The 13,149-nt window shown below is 36.7% G+C and overlaps 1 protein-coding gene across 1 annotated transcript in view; it reads right to left on the bottom strand.

Moving 5' to 3' along the window:
- Positions 1 to 1,797: 1,797 nt before the first annotated feature.
- The window catches only part of LOC307154795 (protein NLRC3-like), a gene marked incomplete at its 5' end in the record, with an annotated part of 28,809 nt that continues 17,457 nt past the window's right edge, over positions 1,798 to 13,149 (bottom strand). The window contains 2 exons of the mRNA XM_079864885.1: positions 1,798 to 4,167; positions 8,229 to 8,275. Of these exons, the coding sequence (XP_079721011.1) occupies positions 3,650 to 4,167; positions 8,229 to 8,275 (565 nt within the window). The 3' untranslated portion in view covers positions 1,798 to 3,649. The remainder of the gene's footprint in view (positions 4,168 to 8,228; positions 8,276 to 13,149) is intronic.

The following is a 13,149-nucleotide window of genomic DNA, read 5'->3' on the forward strand; positions in this document are numbered from 1 at the left end:
ACCAAAATAAATAATGTAATTAAAAGTCCACAAATTATCTAACGTTATACTGACGTTACTTAAGTATCTATTAATGGCTATCCATCGTTACTAGGCCTAACAGTTAACTTTATAGCTAACATTAACTGTACACTTGAAATATCAGATGACTCTGACCAAAATAAAACAGATATTCAACCAAACACATGCATGAATGCATTGAATTCTACTTTAATATTATAGAAATGTATATTAACGGCGATAAAACTTAATGAAAACTTATTTTAGGATTACTCACCAATACTGTGGATCCGCAACGGTCTTCATACAGCAAAACAAGATGGCGGCCGAACAGAAAATTCTCGACCCAAGCTTGATGACGTCAGTAGTCACGTGGTTTGGACGTGGACGTAAAATTGTCATTTGATTTAAAGCAATTAGTTTAAATTACACCCACATTTTTTTTTTTTACTTCAAGACAACTAAACTCAATTACATTAGACCAACGACAAGCCAGAAAAATGAATGTATTGAGTCAGATCAAGTATAAAAAGTTTTTAGAGTGTAGGAATGTTGATTTGTAACATTCCAAGAACATAAAAATGTCCAGTTTCCTTAATGTTACTAGAATGTTATTTAAAGGTTAGTGTGATGTTCCTGAAACATTCTTTCATTACTCTAAACAATTGGTAAAACAGATATTCCCTCAAAGTAGTGATAACGACAGACAATCTGCATTAATGGACACAGTTATAGGTAATAGTGGCCCACAACTGATTAGCAGAAGTATTTCAGTTAGACAGTAATAACGTGAGTTAGCCAGTTAGCAGGAGACCTACACAATATAAAACTCAAAACTTTTTTGAACACCATCTTGCAAGAGCAAGCGGTTTGCGAATCCTGCACTGAACTCCGAGATTTTAAGAAGCATAAAATAAAGGGGAACACAGCAAAGGTTTAGGATTATACTGCTGAATTTTAATCACTGATTTTTCACATGCTCGTCCTTGGGCAGTGAAAAAAAAAAAAAACTGGCTTTACCTTCACATTATGCACAGTGTCTTCTCGACATGATGCTATCCAGTATCCACAGGAATCAGCTGTTGGTTTGAGGTTCAAGTTTTCCCTGGTGTCTGCCCGGGCAATAAGTGGGCGGGCAATATGCTAATGTTTCGTCTTGGCTTTTGACTTTTACTTTTGAAAGCCAATAACTTTATATACGGTGCACTTTCAGATTTGAAACTTTGCATGATGTTTTCCTTCACTTAGAGCTGTTACACACTACATGAAAGGTCATTTAAAAAAATCCATAATAGGGGCCCTTTAAACTTTATCTGTTAGTTGGGGAAAATCACTTTGATAAAGATACCGTATATAGCCTAATAACAACATACAGTTACGTGACTAAAGACCGAAAGACTCAAACCCAAAGACTCAACGTACTTCTGCAGTGCCGAGAGCTAAAACACTATTGTATGTTGTGGATACTCGTGACATAAATACATTTACACATCCTTTAATAATTAATACTTTAACACATCCTCAGTAGACTCAAGGTGACCCAGCTAGGCCCCCCAATGGTCTAATGCATCACAAACATGTAACATTTTAATTATATTCTGCTGAAATGAACAAAATGATTGGAAAAAAGATTTGTTCATTTTGATGAACAAGATTCAAAGATCCGAGTCAGTAAAATAATCCAAACTTCCCACTACTTTAACCCAGTGTTACATTGTGCAACTGTTACATTACAGAAACATTTTCACCTGTTACTCTCACTGCTGCAACCTAATGAAGACAGTCATATTCATCAATAATTGGAATTTATTTTCACTAGAAAAATAAAAGCTGTAATTGATCATTTATTTTCACTCGAATAAAACATTTTAGCGCAAGAAAGCACATTTTTAGGTTACCTGACCAAATGTTTTTACAAAACCAATACAAAACATGGGAAAATGAAAATATAATTAACATAAGATGTTGAGGTAGCAACAAAACAAAATCTAAGAATATGATTTTCTCAGATATATATTTTTTTAATTATTAACTTTTACAGTTACATGCTTTGAAATATAAAGACTATGCAAAAACCAATTTGTATTAAACACAGAGTGTGCCAAAATTATTTTACAACAAAACACTGAATGCCTAATTTCACTGTGGCAGAAGATGATCTTATTTAAATTATGTTAACAGCAATAATGTTAGCAATAACAATAAGTGGTGATTTTTTTTTCCAAAAAAAAAAAAAAAAAAAAAATCAGGAAGACCTGACTATCTGAATATCTGAGCTAACAGTTTGTGATAATCCAGCAGGATTAAACTGAGCCTGTGGATCCTCTAAAACAGTGACGAACAGTAGCTTTTATAAGATCACACCAAATGAAGAACCTGATTGTTTCTACAGACCATCACCTCTGACTCACTGAAGTCTCCACTGACTCACACAATAACAGATGATACCTGAAAAGATGCCACATTATATGCTTTATCTGATGTATCTGTCAATCCCCCATGCCCAAATCAGGTATAGTTACAACAAAACAAACATATTATTATGATAATGGAGCAATGTCTCTCTATAAACGATAGTGGGGCAGACTGATGATCTGGGATCACAAAGGGAAAGGGATCATTCTCTAGGACAGGGATGGGCAAATGCTCTCCTGGAGGGCCACTGTCCTGTAGAGTTTAGCTCCAACCCTGATAAACTCTCCTGTCTGTAGCTTTCCCAGATAGATAGCATTACTTTGTTCGGATCGATTTATTCTCATTACTATGGAAGCATCTAGGAAGACAGGTCGTTCTGACACGTGGGAAAACTTTATTCTGATCGATCGCTCCTGATAAGGTATGTGCGCTGGCTGTTAACCGTTAACTATTATAACTCTAAAAGTAGAGTTATAGAACTGTAACTATCAGTAGCCTATAGTAAAAGCTGTCTCAAGTCTGTATAAAATCATTAGCCTACTTCATAATTATTACACCTATATGATTAGTGTAGCCATTAGGCTCTTTGAAGACTCTAAATAGGTGCGTCACTAGATTTATTTCACTCGTCTTAGAGCCTCCTGTCCACTATCTAGCCAGGATAATTTAGATGCAGTCTTGGCACTTCACCAGACGAGGTCGCTGTTACTGAAGCTTCAAGTAATGAATTAGTTTAGTTTAATTAGTGACACTTAGCCCACATTTTAAAACCTGTATTTAAATACGGCAATATATTTATTTTAAAACCTTTATTTGAATTCTACAATATTTATATGATTAAATCACTGACAGAGACCCCTCCCCTATCAGCCAATCACTGTGCGCATAGTTGTTGAAATAATCCATAGCAACGAGGTCAACCCTGCACTTACTCTTTGCTTAAGATTTCTCTCTATTTCTCAGTTAAAGTTGGTTCAAGCAGCTTTGTGAAAATGTTTTAAGAGAAAACTCTTAACTAAGAACATTTACTGCCATTAAGACTCTAAGTGGTAAGATAAAATGTTTTGTGAATATGGCCGAATACAGAAAAAGTGAAAAGCGCCGCGTCTCCAAGACACAGGCTAAAAACTAATGCATTAGTTGTTTAATTTAAAAATTAGAGGAAAAAAAAATTGTGACTGCTTAGAAAAATGAGTTTTCTTGTGATGTCTCAATTGTTTCTCACGGTAGGTTGTTAAATCTGACACAGAGACACTGAAGAATCATAAGCCCTAAATCCAGCATAGAGGGGTTCAGTGAATGTGGTGTTGAATGTGTGTAATTGTTTGAGTGTGTGTGTGTCAGAAACGCTGTAGAAGGACAGAGTGCCGGCCAACACGTCCAGATAGACACCTACTCTGTTAGACAAGGGTAAAGGAGCTGGTATATTAATGCTTACATTATTGTGCCAGGCAGTGAATACATTAGCTGAACAGAACAGACTCCAGGATTTGTCATTGAGTCCAAACCAACAGTTACTCCTGTCGATTCCTTTATATGTCACTGCTATATGACTCCGGCCACTACATTCAATCTCCCAGTAACAGCGTCCAGTCAGACTTTCTCGACTCAGAACCTGCTCATGGTGCTCAAATCTCTCTGGACGATCGGGGTACTGCTGATCCTCTTTGACTGGTGTTATTTTTTTGTTCCCATCAGACAGAATGAGTTGAGCGTGTGCTGTGTTTGGATCCATTGTGAGATCACAGGCATCTGAACAGGGGTTAGGGAATAGAATATGATTAGCTATATATAAACTTACGTAACGAAAATATATTTCCATATTTTTATGATCAATATATTATATAGTGTAAATATACTGAAAAATATATTAAATAATATATTGTTTTATAAATTAAAATATATTGAAAAATACATAAAGAATTGGCGCTTATATATTGAAAAATGTATTTAGAATATATTTACACTGTAAAATGTCATTAAATGAGCATACTTAGAAAACATTTGGAAAACGATTGACTTCAAATTCTTAAGGACGTTTTACTCAAAGTTGTAAGTTGCTAATACAAAAAAAATAAAATAAAAATAAAACACAAAAGAGTGTCAGGACAATAGGCTGTGCATTTATTTGTGTTTATTAAACTGCAAAAATTGTGTGCATGTCTGAAACTTCACTGAATAAAGAACAAATAAAAATGTTTTACAGTCACCAATCTGGAGATTAGTGTTTGCTTTAGTTGGGCTCTTGACTCTAGTGATGTCCGGTTCGTGAACTAATCGTTTTTTTGAGCAGGTTCTTTTTAGTGAAACGGTCGAACCAGTACACTAAATCGGACTGAATCATTCAAAACAGTTTGTGTCTCGAGTCAGTCCCTCCGACTCAAAATAAACCAATATCCTAGAGTACATTTTATTCCAGTAACTCCAACAGTTCACTGAACTGAGACATGAACTTGATAACACAAACTGTGCTGAGAGAAATGATGAGCACAAGCAGCTGATACTGAGCATGCGCGCACTACCGGACGTACAGCGGATCAGTGGATATAAAGATATTATCATAATGTATCTATCAATTAATAATAATATTTGTTATAATCAATCATTACTAACTAGGATTTCAAACATGAGATCCTGCTGGATTTTAATCAGAAAATCTGAAGTATTCAATATAAAAAACTAAATCTTTGTACATGAAGTTTAAACTACTTTATTGAGACAAACACAAACCTCAAGAACCAGAGAATGAATCTCAATAACGGTGACATGCTTCATGCAGCAATGCATTCTGGGTGCATCTTACAAACTCATCAGTGGCTCCCAGAATGCATTGTGGTATGAAGCATGTCACCGTTATTGAAATTCACATGCTAATTCTTGAGGTTTTTTTTTTTTATATTATTTTACAGATTTTCTAAACATGGTTGCATATCATACTGTAGAAACATTACTATAAACAATTATATGAAATTAATAACACACATGATGGTCTAGAACAGGAATGGGCAAATGCTGTCCTGGAGGGCCACTGTCCTGCAGAGTTTAGCTCCAACCCTGATAAACTCTCCTGTCTGTAGCTTTCTAGTAATCCTGAAGACATTGATTAGCTGGTTCAGGTGTTTGATTAGGGTCCCAGATAGACAGCAACCATCAAAACAATGTTAAATCAATGTTAATGTGTACATTTTTGACTCATCACTTTTGCTCCCACAATTTAAGATTTCATCCAAAAATCAATGGTAATAGCATTGAATCATTGTTACAATGTGATGTTGGTTCAACCATGTTTGCACTCTCAGAAAATGAAACCACTATAACTGACTTAAAGCCACACAGCCTGAAGTCAACTGCATATAAAATACAATAAGTTCACTAATTTTACCACTGTCCAAAAGTGGTCAATTGTTATTAAAAATTACTAATTATAAATTGTTAAATTGTTATTATATTCACTTCATAATATATTCACATATATTTAAAAATTATAAATTGTTATTATATTCACAAACAATACTTTCTTGCCACAGATCAGGCATTCTGAATTTTGATTTTTAAAATACATTAAAGGAAAAATATTTTTAGATACACATCCAGACATCAAGAATCAGAAAATGAATCTCCACAATGGTGACATGCTTCATGCTGCAATGCATGCTGGGAGCCACCATAGTATAAAACCAGCATGTATTGGCATGAAGAATGTCACCATTGTTGAGATTCATATGCTGATTCTTGATGTCTGTGTGTCTAAAGAAGAAGCATTCCTACTAAGCATTTAAAAATCAAAATTTTGAACATTTGATCTGTTTCAAGAATGCAATAACCACTTTTGTTGTTGTAGTGGAAAATTAGTAAACTATTCTACTTCTAATTATTTTGAAAACTGTTTCACATGATTATCTTTGTTTCTGGCTTACATTGCAGCAAATTATGTTTTGGTAAACACGGCTGCAAAGATCAGAATCACACATAAATGCCAAGAGTCAAACTGCCCAACTAAAGCAAACACTGATCACAACAATGGTGACCAAACATTTTAAAACATTTCATTTGCAGCTGATTTCAGACTGTGTGGCTTTAAGTCGGTTGTAATTGTTGTGTTTCATTTTCTGAGAGTGCAAACATGATGTTGAACCAACATCACATTGTAATATTGACTCAATGGGGGGGAAACCAGACAGTACTGTGTTGCACTGCCTCACACATCTCCTTCGCATAGAGTTGATCAGGTTGTTGATTGTGGCCTGTGGAATGTTGGTTCACTCCTCTTCAATGGCTGTGCGAAGTTGCTGGATATTGGCAGGACCTGGAACACGCTGTCGTATACGCCGATCCAGAGCATCCCAAACATGCTCAATGGGTGACGTGTCCGGTGAGTATGCTGGCCATGCAAGAACTGGGATGTTTTCAACTTCCAGGAATTGTGTACAGATCCTTGCAACATGGGGCTGTGCTTTATCATACTGCAACATGAGGTGATGGTCGAGGATGAATGGCACAACAATGGGCCTCAGGATCTTGTCACGTTATCTCTGTGCATTCAAAATGCCATCAATAAAATTCACCTGTGATCATTGTCCACAACATACGCCTGCCCATACCATAACCCCACCGCCACCATGGGCCACTCGATCCACAACGTTGACATCAGCAAACTGCTCACCCACACGACGCCATACACACTGTCTGCCATCTGCCCTGTACAGTGAAAACCGGGATTTATCTGTGAAGAGAACACCTCACCAAAGTGCCTGACGCCATTGAATGTGATGATTTGCCCACTCAAGTCGGTTACGACGATGAACTGCAGTCAGGTCGAGACCCTGATGAGGACGACGAGCATGCAGATGAGCATGCAGAAGTAATAACAACCAGAAACAAGTGAAGGACATCTGTCGACAGAAGCTCTTATTGAGAATTAACCGTTTTAGATGTTGATGTTTTATTGAAAATAATAGTTTGGTTTTCTTGCCATAACAAAATCAGTTACAGCAGCCAGAGAAAAACTAGCATTAAAACGCCCAACTAAAGTAAACACTTATCACAATGATGACTTCAAACCAAACAATAATTTTCAATAAAACATCAACAACAACAACAAGACCCTTTTAATTCTCAATAAGAACTTCTGTAGACATCTGACAGAAATAAACTCAATCTGGTTAGTAATAAGTGAAGCTGGTAATGCTGTTTGTGGAGTTGTTTAATCCTCCTCTGCTTAGATTTTGAGAGATTTAATATCTTATTTTATCTTGAGTTGATTTTAAGGCTATGACTGAAGTCAGTTGTAGTTCTTGTTTCTTTTTTTTTCTGTTCTTGTGTTTCTTTCCTTCAGTGATTCTGCTTGTTCATAGCAGGTGTTAATCACTAATGCTCAATCATCACTTAATTAAACACTTAATTATCTAATTAACTCCAACATTGATTTAGTTTTATATTTGCCATCCTGTAGTGTGGACACTTAGCAGTGTTATTTTCACCTGGGCTAACCCATGGAACTACATGGAAACTGAAGACAAAACTGGCTGGGCTAAACGCAGTTAGATATGGCTATGCTAGCTAGGAGTTACATATGTGAAATGTCCCCATAAACATGGAAACCCAATGTGTGTGTGTGTGTGTGTGTGTGTGTGTGTGTGTGTGTGTGTGTGTGTGTGTGTGTGTGTGTGTGTGTGTGTGTGAGAGAGTGAGTGAGTGAGTGAGTGAGTGAGAGAGAGAGAGAGAGAGAGAGAGAGAGAGAGAGAGAGAGAGAGAGAGAGAGAGAGAGAGAGAGAGAGAGAGAGAGAGAGAGAGAGAGAGAGAGAGATACCTACATTTTCTCAGTCCTGGTTTGATTCTAAAATGGCCTCCATTATCCAAACTAGAAAGAGACAAACCAAAAATTATAAAGTGTGCAAGAAGCAGCTGAAAAAAACAGTTAAAGTTTCTCAAGCAAAGGCAATCAAAAAAGAAAACATTGTACATTCTAATAGGTACACAGCATTAGAGACTGTTCAGCTCAAAAAACAACAGCATCCATTACACCAAAGGTCCTCAACTCTGGCCCTCGAGGTCCACTTTCCTGCAGAGTTCAGCTCCAACCCTAATTAAACACACCTGGACAAGCTAATCAAGTGCTGCGTCTCAATTCACCTACTTATACTACACCCTAAAAGTAAAGAAAAAGTGCATACTTTTGAGTGTGTAGCAGAAGAGTAGACAAGCTTTGGGACATACTATCATGTCATACAATTGCGTCTTTAATGGTTGCTCTCTTTTGCTTAGTTACACACATCATGTCACGAAAACTGGCCTGTCAATCATCTTGTCAAAGATAAAATCCTCCACATTTCATTTATTTTCATTTCCTACTCTATCGAAGAGAAATGCAGAAGCACGATGATCTGAAGTCGCAGGTCTTTCATGTAGAGAACTCTCCTCATATTAATGCATAATGATGCATTTAAAAGTTAATGGCCAAATGGATCTTTATAAAAGTCCAAATTGTTATTGCAGATGAAATATAACACAGATAACATTAAATAAATATTTTTCTATCAGGTTAAACTTTGATTGCTTACTCAAACCTTTATCTAAACCTCTCACCGTCGGTCACACATATCCGCCATGTTTTGTAGTTTTTTAACACTTTTTACTCGTGTTTGTAGTTCCTCCTCCAAAGCGCAATGGATTGTGGGCAATATTAGCCTTTATAGTGAGCACGGATCCACACTTAGTAGACCATCCAGGGACTTCTGGTATACTCTTTTCAACATACTATTATTATTTTAATCTCACATACCCAGATAGCAACATTGTTAATTCGGCCCAGATCCGGCCCACATCTGGCACTTGTGGAAAGATGATCTGGCCCACATGCAACGTGGAATGATGGCACTTGGTCGGACCGCTCCTGTTTGCCAGATCTGGGCCACAAGCAGGCCATAGCAATGCCACATTTCAGCCAAGAGCAAAGAAATAAAACACAACTGTACCTCATCTGAGCCACAAAATCTGTGTATATTAAATATGGAGTCATCTCAGCCTTAAGAGATGCTTTTTAAATTATAACAATGCAACCGTCCTCTACAGTATCACATCAGGGAGTGCATTGTAGTCTCCCTAAGGACAAATTTGATTAATTCATTGCTATAGGAGAGGAAGAATTCTCTAAACTCGTTAAATCATCTAAATCGACAACTATACCGACTAAGATACTGAAAGAGATGCTTCCAGAGGTCAAAGATCCTCTTCTTAATATCATTAATACATCTTTGTCATCAGTGATACGTACCAAAAACTTTTAAGCTGGCTATGATTAAACTGCTTGTTAAATCTACACTGTATAGGATTGACTCCAATCTAGCGGTGAAATTGTATATGACTACCAACTGAATATTACTTTCTAGCCCCTCCCATTCCGAGGGTGTTTTAACTCCTACGGTGGCCATATTATTTCAAATCTGCCGGCAGTTGCGAGTAATCTACCTCTCGCATTCGTCACAGTGCCACTGAGTGTAAAAATGCGAAAGGTGAAGCTTGAATTTCCAGGTATGTCCCTCTTTGTCTAATGTATTTGCAAGATGGATGCGCAACATGGCTTCCGCCATTCAAGTGACTCGCTCGTATGTATTCTAAATGGCAGATTGTACACTTACGAGAATACTTAATTAGTTGTATGAAGTGATTACACATTAATGAAAACGTATAATTTTGAAAGAATAAAATGTTTTTTTGCTAAAAATCAACTTAAAATATTACAGTGTAGCTTTAAGAAAACGCAACTTGATCGTACAGAATTAGTCAATTACAGGCCAATCTCTATTCTACCTTTTCTGTCAAAGATACTAGAAAAGGCAGTATCCTCACAACTATGTTCCTTTTTAGAAAGAAAAGATATCTGCGAGGATTTTCAGTCCGGATTTAGACCGTACCATAGTACTGAGACTGCCCTCATTAGAGTCACAAATGATTTGCTCTTATCATCCGATCGTGGTTGTATCTCTCTATTAGTGTTACTCGATCTTAGTGCTGCATTTGATACTATCGACCACAACATTCTTTTCAATAGACTCGAAAATTATGTTGGCATTAGTGGAATTGCATTAGCATGGTTTAAATCATACTTATCTGACCGTTATCAGTTTGTAGCAGTAAATGAAGAGATGTCTCATCGATCACAAGTTCAGTATGACGTACCACAAGGCTCAGTACTAGGACCGCTGCTGTTCACTCTGTACATGCTACCATTAGGAGATATCATTAGGAAGCATGGAATTAGTTTTCACTGTTATGCCGATGATACTCAGCTCTATATTTCTTCACGCCCTTACGAAACTTCAAAAAATTAACGGAATACATAGCTGATTTAAAAAAAATTGGATGTCTAGTACTTTCCTACTACTTTATTCTGAAAAAACAGAGATTCTAATTATTGGACAAAAAACTTCCTCTCGTAATATCCTAGAATACTGTCTAACACTTGATGGCTGCTGTGTCAAGTCTTCATCGTCGGTTAGGAACCTGGGTGTGCTCTTTGATACCACTCTTTCATTTGAAAGTCACGTGTCTAGTATCTGTAAAACCGTATTTTTCCATCTTAAAAATATATCTAAATTATGTCATATGCTCTCAATGACAAATGCGGAACAATTAGTTCATGCGTTCATGACATCAAGGCTAGATTATTGTAATGCTCTATTGGGTGGTTGCCCTGCACACTTAATAATCAAACTACAGCTGGTCCAAAACACAGCAGCTCAAGTTCTTACCAGAACCAGGAAGTATGACCATATTAGCCCGGTTCTGTCAACCCTGCACTGGCTCCCTATTAAACATCGCATAAATTTTAAAATATTGCTGATTACTTACAAAGCACTAAATGGTTTAGCTCCGCAGTACTTGAGCGAGCTCTTAACGTATTATAGTCCTTCACGTCTATTGCGATCTCAAAATTCCGGCCAGTTGATAATACCTAGAACAAGGGTGCCCAACCAGTCGATCGCGGTCGACCTGTCGATCGCGGACTGCTTTTCAGTCGATCGCGAGAGTAAATTGTACTCTGGTTTGCCCTTTCTCTCTCTTCACCGCTCCCGCATCTCAGACCTCAAAAACATAAAATATTAACCTTTATAGACATAGTATTTCTTGAGTAAAGAAAACGCTGTACTTATTTTAAAAAACAGTTCTTTATTTAATCTTACAAGATCACTGATTAGCTGGTTCAACTATGCGCTGGCCGGAGGAGGAGGGGCGGAGCTACGAGGAGCTATGAGCTGTGAGGTTTTGCTTGACAGTCTAATCGAGTAACAAGATTTAACACAAGCTGTTTTAATGCTTTTCATTGGTTGTTAAATATTTGTAAAATTCACTGACATACATAAAGTTTGACCATGATTGACCAGAAATGATGGGCTGAATTCGAAATCGCATACTAACATACCAGTGGCGGATACAGAACGTCATTAATAGGTGGGCCTGGTGAATATACGGAGGGGCCTCGGGTTTTTTAAGCTTATACACACCTGATTCCCGGGCTCCGTATTAGAGCTTTCACACTGAGCGTGGATGCGGTCTGGCAATGCGTTCCATGTGCGGCGCGTAGAGGCTACAGCAGTGAAGAGATCGTTTCCGCACCGAGTCTATTTTTGCTGTGCTGCACGCGCTGAATTAAAGTGCCAGCGCATGGTTCGTGGTCAAAATGAACACAGATTGACATGAAAATATAATAATCTCACCATAAATGCGTTTAATTAAATAAAATGTAGTAATCTCACCATAAATGCATTTAATTTAATTATACTCTTTTTCACAGTCATCTTTTTAAGGCTAGCCAACTTTAAGACCGGGGTAAAGCAAGGAAAACTACAATTTACCTCAACAAGGCGACATAATGAACACTTGTCTCATTCGTGGAGGTGAAAAAAACAAGTTCTTTGTGACATGTAAAGTGTGACTTTTTTTATTTTTTTATTTTTTTAGTGTGTCAATGACAGCTGTTTAGCCATAGCTCGGTTAGGTTGCCGCTGCGACGGAAAACTTTTGATCCGAAACGCGTCCGCGGTGTTGCGTGATAGCATCACTGGACTGACACGATATGTCAACATAATATTTTTATTTTGTAGCTATTTTTCGTAGCTACTGTACATACATTTTTATTAAGAAAAAAACTATTAAACATTCTAAAAAACTATTACAATGAAATTATTTCATTGTATTATTTTCAAATTATTTCAATTATAATTCATTATTATTCAAATTAAAAATGTAAATTGTTTTTATTAATCTGATTGGGTGGGCCACCGATCAATCGTGCCCACCCATAAATCCGCGCCTGATACTATTTCAAATACATATCAGAAATAGCAAGAGTAGTATGTTAGGACGCTAATCTGAATTCAGCCAGGATTTTAGCTAGGCACGTTACATTATTAGTAGGGACTCCCTGGCATTCCGGCTCGTTGACTCAGCTCACTGAAAAGATCTTTTGGGTCACAAACGGCTCTTTAGAAAATAAATGTTTTAACTATGACTTTGACTATGATAGGTGTAAAAAAACAATTCTAATTAAATTATTAAACGTAATCAGACTCACAATGTCTAACAATTTTTTTTTTTTTTTTTTAATGCCTTGATTTGTTATAAAAAAAACCTAAACCTTTCCATTTAAATTACATATTTTTAATGTATAGAAACAACATTCAAAACAATAATATAATAGAACCCATATTAAAGAAAAAAAAATCTGAAAAATAA

This window comes from Squalius cephalus (genome assembly GCF_949319135.1).
Source record: "Squalius cephalus genome assembly, chromosome: 2".
NCBI classification, from domain to species: domain Eukaryota; kingdom Metazoa; phylum Chordata; class Actinopteri; order Cypriniformes; family Leuciscidae; genus Squalius; species Squalius cephalus.